The 12,308-nt window shown below is 43.4% G+C and overlaps 1 protein-coding gene across 2 annotated transcripts in view; it reads right to left on the reverse strand.

Annotated features, from left to right (window-relative positions):
• Positions 1 to 2,188: 2,188 nt before the first annotated feature.
• LOC147892958 (zinc knuckle (CCHC-type) family protein) overlaps positions 2,189 to 12,308 on the reverse strand; it is a 46,533-nt gene continuing 36,413 nt past the window's right edge. For both annotated transcript variants that reach the window (XM_087387349.1, XM_087387348.1), the window contains 2 exons: positions 10,904 to 11,006; positions 2,189 to 2,717 (listed from right to left, as the gene is read on the reverse strand). In XM_087387349.1, the coding sequence (XP_087243475.1) occupies positions 2,428 to 2,717; positions 10,904 to 11,006 (393 nt within the window). In that variant the 3' untranslated portion in view covers positions 2,189 to 2,427. The remainder of the gene's footprint in view (positions 2,718 to 10,903; positions 11,007 to 12,308) is intronic.

A 12,308-nucleotide genomic window follows, 5' to 3' on the forward strand; every position in this document is an offset into this window, starting at 1 on the left:
GAGTCACATGAGTACTCTGTTTTAGAAGCCCAGTGCAATATCCATCCAAGGATGACACTATTGCCCATTCACCACTCATCTTTCTCGAAAAAGACATGTGGCAACTTTCCTGCACAAGGCCAGTGACAAAGATCGATTGCTCCGAGTGCAAAGACGAGATCAAGAGGTCTCTATGGAGCCAACCATACGACGGTCCCTGATTTCTTCCACTTGGATGACACAGACTAGTGGTCATGGAGGGGACGATGCAATCGAGCCTCAGAGTGTATGACACGACTAATCCACCAATGTGTTGACACATACAAGGAACAAATATATCCCCTCTCTACTCTCTAACTTGGGACAAACAATGAGTGATAGTGGTGCTTGGTAAGCAAGAATCCATTTCTCAAAGCCCACAAAGGAGAATAGCATGGTACGAGCAGGCTACCCCAGCTCACCACCAATAGCATCCTATCACTCTCACTAGAGCCATTATCCATTGGGATTATTTTCAATATCCTCATTGCGTAGTGGCCCTGGTGTCCTAGACAACGTACAGAGAACCCAACACATAGGTGATGAATGACCCCGACTTGCTCTCAATAGTGATCTTCCATGGCCTCTTATAGGCTGATATGATTTGCTATGTGATCCTTCCACAAATACATGCAAAGTTATTTTCAATACAAATTCTCCCCTTTTTCTAGTTTCTGTCTTTAGTTTTCTCATTGTATCCAATGTTCTTTAGACCCATAAACCCTTCGGTCCTCCAAAGACTATAATAAACTCTCTTGCTTTCTTGTGTCATGCATGTACATGCAAAAGTAAAGTGCAAATGATGGGCCTTCTTCCTTGTTAAAAGTATCCCCATCAAAGTGAGCTTGGCCACCCTCCACAACACCCTTCAAAAATTCCTCAATCAACAATTGTAGGGTGAAGAATAAGCACCCAAGTGAGTTTAGGCTTAGCAAAAACGACCCCTGAAATCCTCATTCCACCAATGTGCACCAAAGCATAAGTTAGGGGCGAGATCAAGTACTATTTGCAATTGTTTAACTCTACCATCTACCTTCACATAGGTCGACCACAAATTTGATTTCTTTCAATTATAGTTTGTAGAATGGTTTGCATGTAAAATATCCACTACCCTTAAATGTTGTTACTCATGGGCTCCTAATGTTTTTAGCTTCTTGCATATGCCTACCTATCAACCAAGGGATTCGTTGTTTAGCAACTCTCCGGGTTTAAATATGACTAGTTCAATTACTTGCCCAAGCTAGTAAGGATTGTTGCATGGTTGGCACAAGAAGTGGGTCAGACTCTGCACCCTCAAACCCTACTTTCTTTAATTAGTTCATCCAATGTAATTTTGTCTTAAATAACCTCCCTTTCTACTTCTTGGTGCTCTCTCCTACTACAGCATGTAAATGAGAGCAACACATGCTACTTGGCACTCTTAGTAAAGAAAGTTCGCATGCAATCAATTGCCAATACTTTTATCTAAAATTTGGCATTCTCGATAATTAAATGCATGCTTTGCTCCATATCTTGCAGGACCATTATACCATTATATGCACATGGATATATGGATTTCTTGTTTCTTTCAGTGACTTGGAATCTCTCTCTTCTTAGATGTTTTGATTAAGCACCAAGTTATTTCCCAAACTTTCCTCCTTTAGGGTTCCTGGTCTAAGTTTGGTTGTTGGCAACTAGGGCATAATTCTCTTTCACGGGTTTGTGTGTGTAGACTTATCTTTGCTTGCTAAATTTCTATTGATCAAGATCTATGCAACAAAAGGTAAGCACTGCTACATTGGTGGTGGTTTTTCTTTTGTTGTAGTCTTTTGCTTGATAAGGATTACTTTTAATTCCCCCAAAAAAAGCATTGAAACCAAAAATCAGTTGTTCTGGTGAAACAATAGCACCATTCTTGGCAAGTATTAAACCAAGTATGACTTTGATAGGTGCTCTAGTGGGAATTTGGCAGTTGTGCTATGTGATCTTTATCGGCAAACAGAATAAAACTAATCACATTCAAACAGTTGCGAACTACATCACATATTCAATATGAAAACCAAAATTCAGGACGATGTGAAAAAACAGCAGGAAATGAAAGATAGTGCAATTGACAATTAGTACAAGAGAGATTCATTTGATAGATCATAGTTATACAACACTGTAGCCACAGTTACAAAACAAAAGGCTCAATAAATTCATCAACTGCACAAGAGACATCCACTCAGGTAAGCCTTTGAGCTGTCCAGTGTCATCATCTATGCATTGCATAAGCTGCCAATTTCCACCGTACATAATCTTCAGGTGCACTAAATTATGCTAGTAAATTCCCCAAAATATTGTATTTAACATGACACTTGCAACGAAATTTCACACACCTGCAATAGAGGAACAGAAAGCATGCGATCATACATTGTCATACAAGGCTTCCTACCCACCAATATCCTTACTGCCTTTACTTTTTAAACTATTTTGACAAGTCCTGGCATTATGCCCGACTACTTTACAAATACTACATTTATAATCCTTCTTCTTTATCAGAGTGCTTTCCATGGCAGCATTCAATTTACCGCAGGTCGTCCGCTTATGTCCAATCTGGCCACACAAGCTGCAATGATATGATCTCGGAGTCTGCTTTTTTGGTTCTGCCTCTGATAAATCTGGACAGTAATGGCGGCGATGGCCTTTTCCCCCACAGTAACTGCAGTGAAAGCCTACACCTGTAAAATCACAACAAAATTAAAAACTCATCATTAAAAACTCGCTCGTGCATACTCTTGGAAATTCCACACAAAGACGGATTAACCCATGGTTGGGCAGAAATTGTCAACCTTCTTATTCTACTCTAACTGGCAGCAAGAAATCACACATAGGAAAGTAGGGCATCCTGTTGTGAAGACACTGCCCTATCTCGATTTGCAAATTCCTCCCTTGGAAGAAAACGAGGAAGATGGATTGTTTTTCCAAAAAGGATAAATGGACGAGTTGCAAAGATTATTGAAGCTAGAACTAATTAAGTAGATACCCCTAAGAACCAGTTGATTAGGGCATAAAATCTACATCTTTCTGGAAAAACGTCTTCAATATTGAGTATAAACATATAGCATGGTCTAAATACATGATTTACCCATTACATGTATTCCCACCTGCACGTTTGCCAGGGTCTAGAGATATCCCATAATTCATCATAAGACTTTCTAGTCTTGGTTCCATATTCCTCTTGGCAAACCTTGATCCTTGCATTGACTCCTTTTGGGCGAGGGCATCAGTTTGGTTCAAATTGAATCATAGTCATAGTGACCAAAAATTGTGTTTCACCCTGTAAAAACGTCTAGAATGTTTTTGCAAAACTAGAATTGGGGCACTTCTGCACGAAACTCCCTAATCTTGCCCCTTTTTTGGGGGGCAAGAAATAACCCTACACTGATTTGTGTGTGTGTGTGTGGAAAGATCAAAAGAAAGAAAGTTCATTCAAAGTCCTCAAAAGACCAAAGGGTCTATGAGACTAGAAGAGCCAGATACAATGAGCTGAATGGGTGTCTAAGACGGGATGGAAGCTATGGTGTGGCATCACTGTGATGATCCTCTAGAAGCTGGCTAAGGGGCATAGTTTTTTCCATACGTTACCATATGCATACGGCATATGGGTATGGAAGTATGATTGGAGTATGGTTCAGCCCCTAGGGCTGAATCATACGTGACCCTAATTTTACCCCCCCACAAAAAATAAAATAGACATTGTACACATTTAATTGACACAGAGAAAAAACTTTCAACTTAAAATTTTAAACTTGTATTAATTTTTAAGTCGTGATTCATGAAAGTGTCCAAGGACCCGAGTCATCTGAATTCGGGTACATAGCAATAGATCAATACTACACCACAACATCATGATCAAAGGTAGTAGATAGTAGAAAATTGGAAGTAGGTACCACACCAAAACATCATATAAGAAAAGGCTGCCAGCCTGCAAGCTGCCACAGCTAGGAAATAAAGCTGAAATGCATCACAACTGATGAGGCTCAAGCCTCAAGCTGTATCCTCATCCTCATCCCGATCATCATCACCATCAGCATCAATGCCATCATTCTCCTCCTCATCATACTCATCACTATCTTTCTCATCTGCCTCGCCATGGGACTCCAAAAGACTAGAGCTGCTTGAAGCTGCAGCAACATCCATCCTTCCTATAACAAGAGGGGTTGGAATCTCCTCTTCTCCCTCTGTAATCTCTTGCAAAGCAAGAAGCCTCTCATCATCCTTCTCCTTATTGATCATTTCCAAGGTCACTTCTATCTTCGAAAATCCCTTCCTTGATTTTGGAGATGAGACACAAATGTTGGAAAGGTCACCTCCCCATCTGTAAGCCCCCAAATGAGGAGAGCATGGGGGAGGGAGACCTAGGTCAGAAGATGCCCACAGAGAGAGAGGGGGGGGGGCTGCCACATGGGCAGCACCTCACAAGAAAAGATACATGGAGCTCCAAAAGCTGTCTCAGATAGCGACCATGTGCAGGAAAGGTGGCGAGGGAAAAAGTCCTTGGATCTGGCCTGTCCAGAGGCGCAGCAGGGCAGGGAGTCTCTGGGCAGTAGGCGTCTAGGTGGTGAGCCAGTCGGCAAGGGTTGTGGGCAGGAGCACGACCTGCAGCAAGCCCTAGCAGTGGCAGACACATGACAGAAGGAGCCAGCACCTGATCGGCTGTTTGGAAGGATGATAGGGCTGGTCACAGCCAGCCTATCAGGCCTGGAACATGGCTGCACACAGGGGGGCTGGACCCTGTATATATAGGGGGGCATGTGCCCTAGTTCGTGGGCCAACAGGCCCTTGTTTTGAGCCCCATAAGGGGCGCATTTAATGGGCCAAAGGGGCCACGTTGACCGACCAGCAGGTCGGCCATTTTAGGTCTGCTAGGTCGGTTGGTTGGCCAGCCCTTTAGCCCTATAAAAGGGAGGGCCTTGTGCCCTCATAAATGATCACTTGGAGCAGCATTTGAATTTTGAGGAGCAGAAGGAGCAGCACCAGCAGCAGCAGTTGAGCCTCATCCTGGAGGTGAACCTGGCTGGTGTCACCATAATGTAAATATCCTAAGTCAAAGTACAGTTGACCATTTATTTGATCATAATTAAAGAGTTTTATATGTATTAATTATGGTCAAAGAGTTATTTTAATGGTCAAAGGATTGACTACGGTCAAAGATACTTGACTCCAGTCAAGTAAACCTGACTGCGGTCAGAGAGTGTTGAGTCTTGACTTCGGTCAACAAGACTTGGCATGCGCCAAGAGGGTTAACCCCGGTTAACCAAGATGTGCCAACTTCGGTTGGAGAGACTTGGCTATAATTAAGGCGCCTTGACCCTTAGTCAAAGCTCTTTAATTATAATCAAGAGTGTTGACCCTAGTCAACCAGAGAAAATATATATATATGTTTATTTGTATATATATTTGTTTTGATGTGCACATGTGTTCAGTGGGGACGCCCACCGTGACTAGGATTAGTCCACAGTGTGTTATTTGCATGCAAAGCGCTAACAATTAATGGGTACCATGGTGGTGCGCTTTAATTAATTGTTGCAGGTACTAGGAAGGACTATTTTTCCTAAGCGAAATGGGAGCCTGACAAGCATCTAGGAGGCGGTTCGTGTGACCGAGAGCTTTGAAGACTCCAGAATGGCCCTTAGAGGCTTGTAATAGGATTTAGTCTAGATTTTAGACAAGTGGCATGTTGCCAATTTGAATGGAGCTTGAAGCTCTTGTAAAAGTAAGGATTTTTCACGTTTTAAAGAGAGAGACTTACGAGACAGCTTGAAGCTGGACTTATGTAACAGAATTTTTGCAATGAATAAAAACCTTCGGGGGGGTCCAGCCCGACAATTTGTCCTGGGCCCTAGTGTATCTTCAGAGAGAGGGAGTGAGGGAGAGCTTTGGAGAGTAGAATTCCGTCTGGTTTTATGAAGCCATAGCTGTTCCCACCGTCTGGTTGTAGCTGGAGACCTGCAGACTTAGCTCACTCGGAGGGCTGCCCACCTAGGCTGGTTTGCAAACAGCAAGGTGGAAGAGATCTGGACAGAAAGTCTACTTACGCTCGAGGTGGAGCACACAGGCTCGATTCTAGAGATAGCCAGCAAATAAAGGACCTTGTGGTAAGATCAGAGGACCACACCATTGGTGGGACTCTAGATCTATCTCTTTTGTATTGTGTCCATAGCTTTGGACGGAAATATATTATTTTGGTGTCTTCTATATCTGGCTGGTTCATTGTCTATTGACGAGTCTGCACACCTATGCTATGCACATAAGTTTAAGAAGTTTGTTCCACACCCCACACCACAATGTGTGAGCTCCTGGGCTATTCTATCAGTCTTCCGCTGTGCGTACCCTCTGTTGGGTGATTTCTAACAACAAATTCGTATGGATGTATTATGTATACTAATTTCTCTTTATTCTTTGGAAGCAGCCTTCTTTTAGTATGGATAAGAGAGAATGTGCTCCAATTCCTCTCACAAGGAGAAGCACATGTGCCTTGTGAGAGCACTGGAATAGCCAACTGCTGCAAATTTGGTGTGTGAGCCCCAAATGTCTCCCACCATTTCACCCTTTGGTGCATCCTCTTATCATCCTTCGCAACTGCCCGAGCAAATGTGCCTGACATGGACTCGTAAATATCTAACTCATCACATAAGATGCCATGTCTCTCAACATCATACTTCGTATACCGCTCTATAACATCCATCCACCCATCATGCACCTCTTTGTCACCATCTAGATTTTTCTCTCCAAATAGGATGGAGAACAAAAGTTGCTGCATGCAATCGAGAGTGCATCATATCCCACCTCAACACACAAGGCTCTGACATCAACCAACTTTGAGGAGTCAATCCCATCCATAGTTTGTATCTTCTCCACCATTTGATCAGTGAGCTCATATAAAAGTCCCATGGTAGCCCCTTCCTATCAGCCAAACGAAGAATCTTCAAAATAGATGCACAAATCTTGACAATGACTCTTGCTTCCTGCTAGAATGAAGCACCCAATACAATGGGAGACACCGTGACACCTTCTTCCTACAATACTCATCACTCACAACCATGCGGCACAATCCACTGTAGATTATCTCATCCAACAAGTTTGCTAACAAGATAAACATGTAAGAAAACCGATTCTATGCAGGTTCACCAATTCCTTCTTGCTGAAAGTACTATACAATGCTAACACGGTGTGCTTCCGAGTAACAAATGTCACAATCATGTTGGTATGTGCCCACACAAGCTTCACCCATGCAAGCTATCCAATGTCCTCAAACAAGAGGTCAAGGCGATGGCATGTGCATCCAGTATAGAATCGAGGCACTCTTCCTCTACCAATTCTCCTGCTCGCACACAGTCAATGCATTGTCCATGCACACCTGCACCACATTATCAGCCCCAAAATCAAGAATGGCATCTTTCAATATCCCAAAAATGTACTCCCCTGCCTTATATTGCCCAACTGTATCCACTGACTTCAAGAAGACTAAGCCAAAAAATGCATGAGACAAAAAAAAAAAGCATGAGACCATGATATTCTACGTTGAGTGTCAGACCAGCCATCACATACTATGCTGCAGCCATATTTCGATTTCTCCTAAAGCTGTAGCAAATCTTGATCTATGCATACAACCTCATTATTTAGCTCTTTGGTGTGCAAAACTTTGTAAGATGGAGGGCCAAGGCTTAAAGCTAGGCCCAACTTGGCCAATTGCACAAACCATTTCTAAAAAATAAGGACTCCTCACCTTCCAATGAGGAATATCCTCTTCAAAGAAAAAGCAACAATGAGGAATGTATGCATCCTTTCGTGCTTGTGACTCCCATGCCTTGGGCCAAGGCTCCCTTTGATACCTTGTGTTTCTTTTGTTTGGCTCATGTGCAGATGCACTTGCACTTGCAGCATCACTTTCCGAGATCAGCCACATCTACATCAACCTCTTCTGCAAATCTTTTTAGACCTGCCTTTGCATGCAACCGTTTGCAAGTTTCTTTCACCTTTTCAGGGAGAGTTACATCTGTCAACCCCAAAGCCTGTCAACCCAAGAAAGTGTACTCTTATGCGGGTAGGTCCTCCATCCCAATGATGAGGGAAGCACTTGCATTTACAAGTGCGCTGCCCCTTTCCCAAAGGCTTCCATGTGTACACAAATTGCCTTTCAGCTCGCTCCTTTCTTCCGATCTACGTAGTTCTAGGCACAATGACAAAAGAATACGTCGCTTCATCAAATGAGAGAGAAATTTCAATTGAATTGCCTGTAGCTCCACAGTGAATTGCTCACTAGAGAGAGAGAGAGAATCTAATATTCAAAAACTCGAAAAATGCAGACGCTCTGAAGCGGAAGAGAGAAGGAACCTTCAACAGAGAGGGACATGGGAGATATAAGGGGGAGTAGGCCAACCTCCTTGAAGAGCTCTCAGGCTGAGGGCTCTATGCTCAAGGAGCCTTCGAATGAGTCAAATCTATAGATGCAGCGCTAAAAAATAAGCGCTTGGGGACTCTAGGCTCCGTTGTACGGTGCTGTATGGAACAACAGCCTCAAAGACAAGTGCAAGTGATGCAGGTCGAGACTCCCAAGGAGGCGTGCTGCTCCGACATCCGTACGAAAATGTGGAATAAATCTTTTCACAAGACTTGGGGAACCGTTCCCCCTCCCCCCTCCAAAAAGCATGTACGGTTGGCAGTACCATACGTGTATAGAATCCGTACAATTGGCAGTACCATTTGTGTACGGAATCATAAAAAGGCACATACGATTGGCCGCACCATACGCATAAATTTGTACACTTCAGCCAACCGTACGTGTACGAATCCAACTAAGCTAAGGGGTCCAGCCCAAGAGGGAGCAAGATGGTGTACAAGGCTATGGGGGCATAAAACCTGTGAACACTGGTGGCAGTCGATGCGTTCGGTCCGTTGTGGTCTCTTAGCTATGGCCCTGGGGTTGGACGAGTGCCATTTCAAACCCATCATCTGTGCTCCAGTCTAATGAACATGGACGGAAGATTGCATGAACCCTCTGGCGAGTCTGTCATGTCTCTCACTCTCGACCTCAGCTCCACCGTCTCCCGAAGGCCTACTGGTCCATGCTATCAGGCTGGAAAAACTAAGTGATCATGCTTTGAGTGGATTCAGGATGTACACCCTAATCTCGCCTATGTGTCATGCGCAGATGTCATGTGTAGATGCTCTGTGTGTCGGACAGCCTCGTATGAAAGCCGCTAGGCGTCTTTGATCTAGGTAAGACATGATACTGGAAAGGGTCCAAAATCATCCTTGAAGTGAATGGTAACAACCTTGAATCTAATAGTACAAAGAGCATTTGAAAGCGAAGTGCTCCTCCAACTTGATCTCCTATCAACCACATAGAGTACAAATGCGGCCCTCTCTAGATATGCCCTCAGCTCGTCCACTCACAATACTTAGCCAATGCGATGGGACATGGAACTACTTGATCAATATCCTGAAAGAATAGGGAAGGTAAATGTGTATAGCCTACTGGGTCAATGAAGCCCTCCTCTCGAATCTGTAAACCGTGATCTCTATAGAAGCTGAGCTTGTCCTAAATGTGTGTAGCTGTAAGAAATCCTTCCAAATAACCCGGTTGACCTTGTGATAAGAAAACCCCAAGGAGACAACGTACACGAGGCGTAGAGCGAGCGGACCAATCACAGATCATGCTCGAGGATCTTCCCTTTATGTTCACCAGAACAGAGACACGGCCGACGAGTGTGCCAGTGGCACTCATCTGACATAGGGCCATAGCTAGGAGACCACAACGGACCATATACAGTGTTTGTCGTTAGCACTCTATTATAGGTTTTATGCTGCCGCCGCCCCATACATTATTGGGATCTCTCGTAGGCTTTGACCCCTCTACCAACATCTAGACGTCCATTGCAGTGATGCCACACTACGGCTTCCATCCTCTGCATGGGTTCAGGCATTTTATGTACTAGTGTTTCTATGTTGATGTTGCACTTGTCTTAGCTTGGGCGCACCATCCATTGAGTTCATTGTATCTAGTTTTTCAGTCTCATAGACCCTTCAGCTTTTCGAAGACTTCGCATTGAGAGCGGATGAGGGGTGGAGGTACCCACTGAGAGCCAAATCTGCACCTTGTGTGATCGGCAAGAGATCAAGTTAGAGGAGCACTTCACCTTCAAGTGCCCTATATACTATGAGTTGCGAGGCCACTGTCACTCTCTCTTTAGGGATGGTTTCGGGTCCCACTCCAAATTAGACTTTTTAGATCTCTGCTGCCCCCATAGCCTTCTCTGATGTGTGCGTAGGCTCTATATCTCAGAAGTACATGCTGTTCATTTTCTACCTCCACTGTGAGGCAGATTTGCAGATTCCTTCCTCTCTGGGGATCCTCGGTCTTGCCATCTACCCCTCTCTACCTCGAGACCATGTGAACTATTTGTCGTTAGGCACTTCATTAAAGTCTTCGGAAGACGGATGGGTCTATGAGACTCAAAGAAACCTGATACAATAAGCTAAAAGGGTGGAGCTTCTAAGCGAGAGCTAAGTACTACATAGCCACAGCATCATCATCATATCAAATATAATATCAAGTCATCAGATATGTGAACGGGAGTCCAAGAGAGGTGTGGGATATCACGGTGGGCTCGATGCTGAGCAAAATTTTCAAGGACGTCTCATGCTCCATTTCATGCACGTTTCGGTAACAAAATGAATCGTGTTTAGCAAACCCATGCACTTGTTTGGACGCACCACAAGCTGCTACCTTAATCAATTAAATTGCAAAAATATATCACAATCATCCTCCAATAGATGAGCATATGCACAATGCATGTCACTAATTCTTTCCTTTAACAATAATGCTATGAAAGTTGTGTGGTGTTGCACCAAAGGATACCTTTTAAACTAAGGCTGCGCTGAAAACGATTCTCTGGATTTTGAAAATACAAATGCAATTTTTCACTCGTGTGTTTTCGTGCAGCTTCCGTGCACTTTGCTTTCTGTAAGAAAAAAAAGAGGTAGCTGATAAGCTGTGATTAAGAGAAACCCTAAATCCAACGTAAGAAACTTTTCATTAGTATTGGCATAGAAGTTAAAACGATTTTCAATTGATGCCTTCCAAAAAAAAGCTGCAGCTTTCCCTGAACATTAAAAAAAACTAAACTTTTCTTCATTGCCCTCATTAGATCTATTCTTAAACAAATATTTCATTGTTCCTTCCGATTAAAAGAATCCAATTTTTAGAATTTTATGCCAAAACGTTTAACCCTATACTATACAAAGCTCTTCACACCTTTGGACAATAAGACAATTGATGTCAAGAAATTGTACTTATCCCAAGAAATAAAGAGAAATCCTTTTATTATTGACTCCGGTCAAAGAAAGTTAACTTTAGTCAGCTAGAGCAAGCTTACTTTCCTTTGTTTTGCATTGCTTAATGTGCACTATGGGTATGGCCACAAGGGACTAGGATTAGTCCAAGAACCAGAATGCGTGCATTAGCTAACCTCTAATGGGTTAAAGTGTGTTGGATATTGTTTTATTTGTTGCAGGACCTTGGAGAGTGCAAGAAGTCCCATGTTTCAAGGGAAAGGGTGCCAAGGTGGACTACCAATTTTTAAGAATGGGTCTCATGGGGCAAAGTGTGAATTCCAGCTTTATGGGTGCCTTTCCTAGAGAAAACGAGATTCAGTCAGCTTTTACTGGCTGAAAGCTCCGCTTTTCGGGCAAAGCTAAAATTAGCAAGGCTGCCCTAGTTTATAAATAAGTGAGCTTTGAAGCCCTTTGTAGCTGTATCAGATTCATGCTCCCCATGAGCCATCTTGTAAACAGTTATAAAGACCTTCAGGGAGGGGCAACCCTTATATCCGGCCCCTAGTGTTGTGTTCTCTTCTGTCTCTCCCCCCCTCTCCACCTGCAAGCTGATAGCTGAGTGAAATTGCTGCCTTCCCAACTCTGTTCTTCAGTTTGAGTGCAATTCCCTGCAAATCGTTGAGTTCTAGCTAACTCGTTCCAATTTCAGTTCCATCACTTGAGTTTTTGTTCCAGTTTCTGAAGAGGGATTGAATTGGTTGTAAATTCCAGCTTTGCTTTGGAGGTGATTCAGATTAGTGTTTGCTGTGGTTTATTTTGCCAAAGGTATCAGAGCCTAGTATCGTCACTTTCCTTCGTGAAGAAGATCCAAGCCCCCAGAGATTGTGGAGACTGCTGCATTCACACAGACACACACGATAGCCGCCATCAAAAAGCCAGAAGAGAGCTTTGACTGCAAACAAACCCTGACAAGGAGCTGCCAGGGTGAT

The sequence above is a fragment of the Dipteris shenzhenensis genome, chromosome 16 (genome assembly GCF_047967505.1).
Source record: "Dipteris shenzhenensis isolate YYH24624 ecotype China chromosome 16, Dip_SZ_1.0, whole genome shotgun sequence".
NCBI lineage: Eukaryota > Viridiplantae > Streptophyta > Polypodiopsida > Gleicheniales > Dipteridaceae > Dipteris > Dipteris shenzhenensis.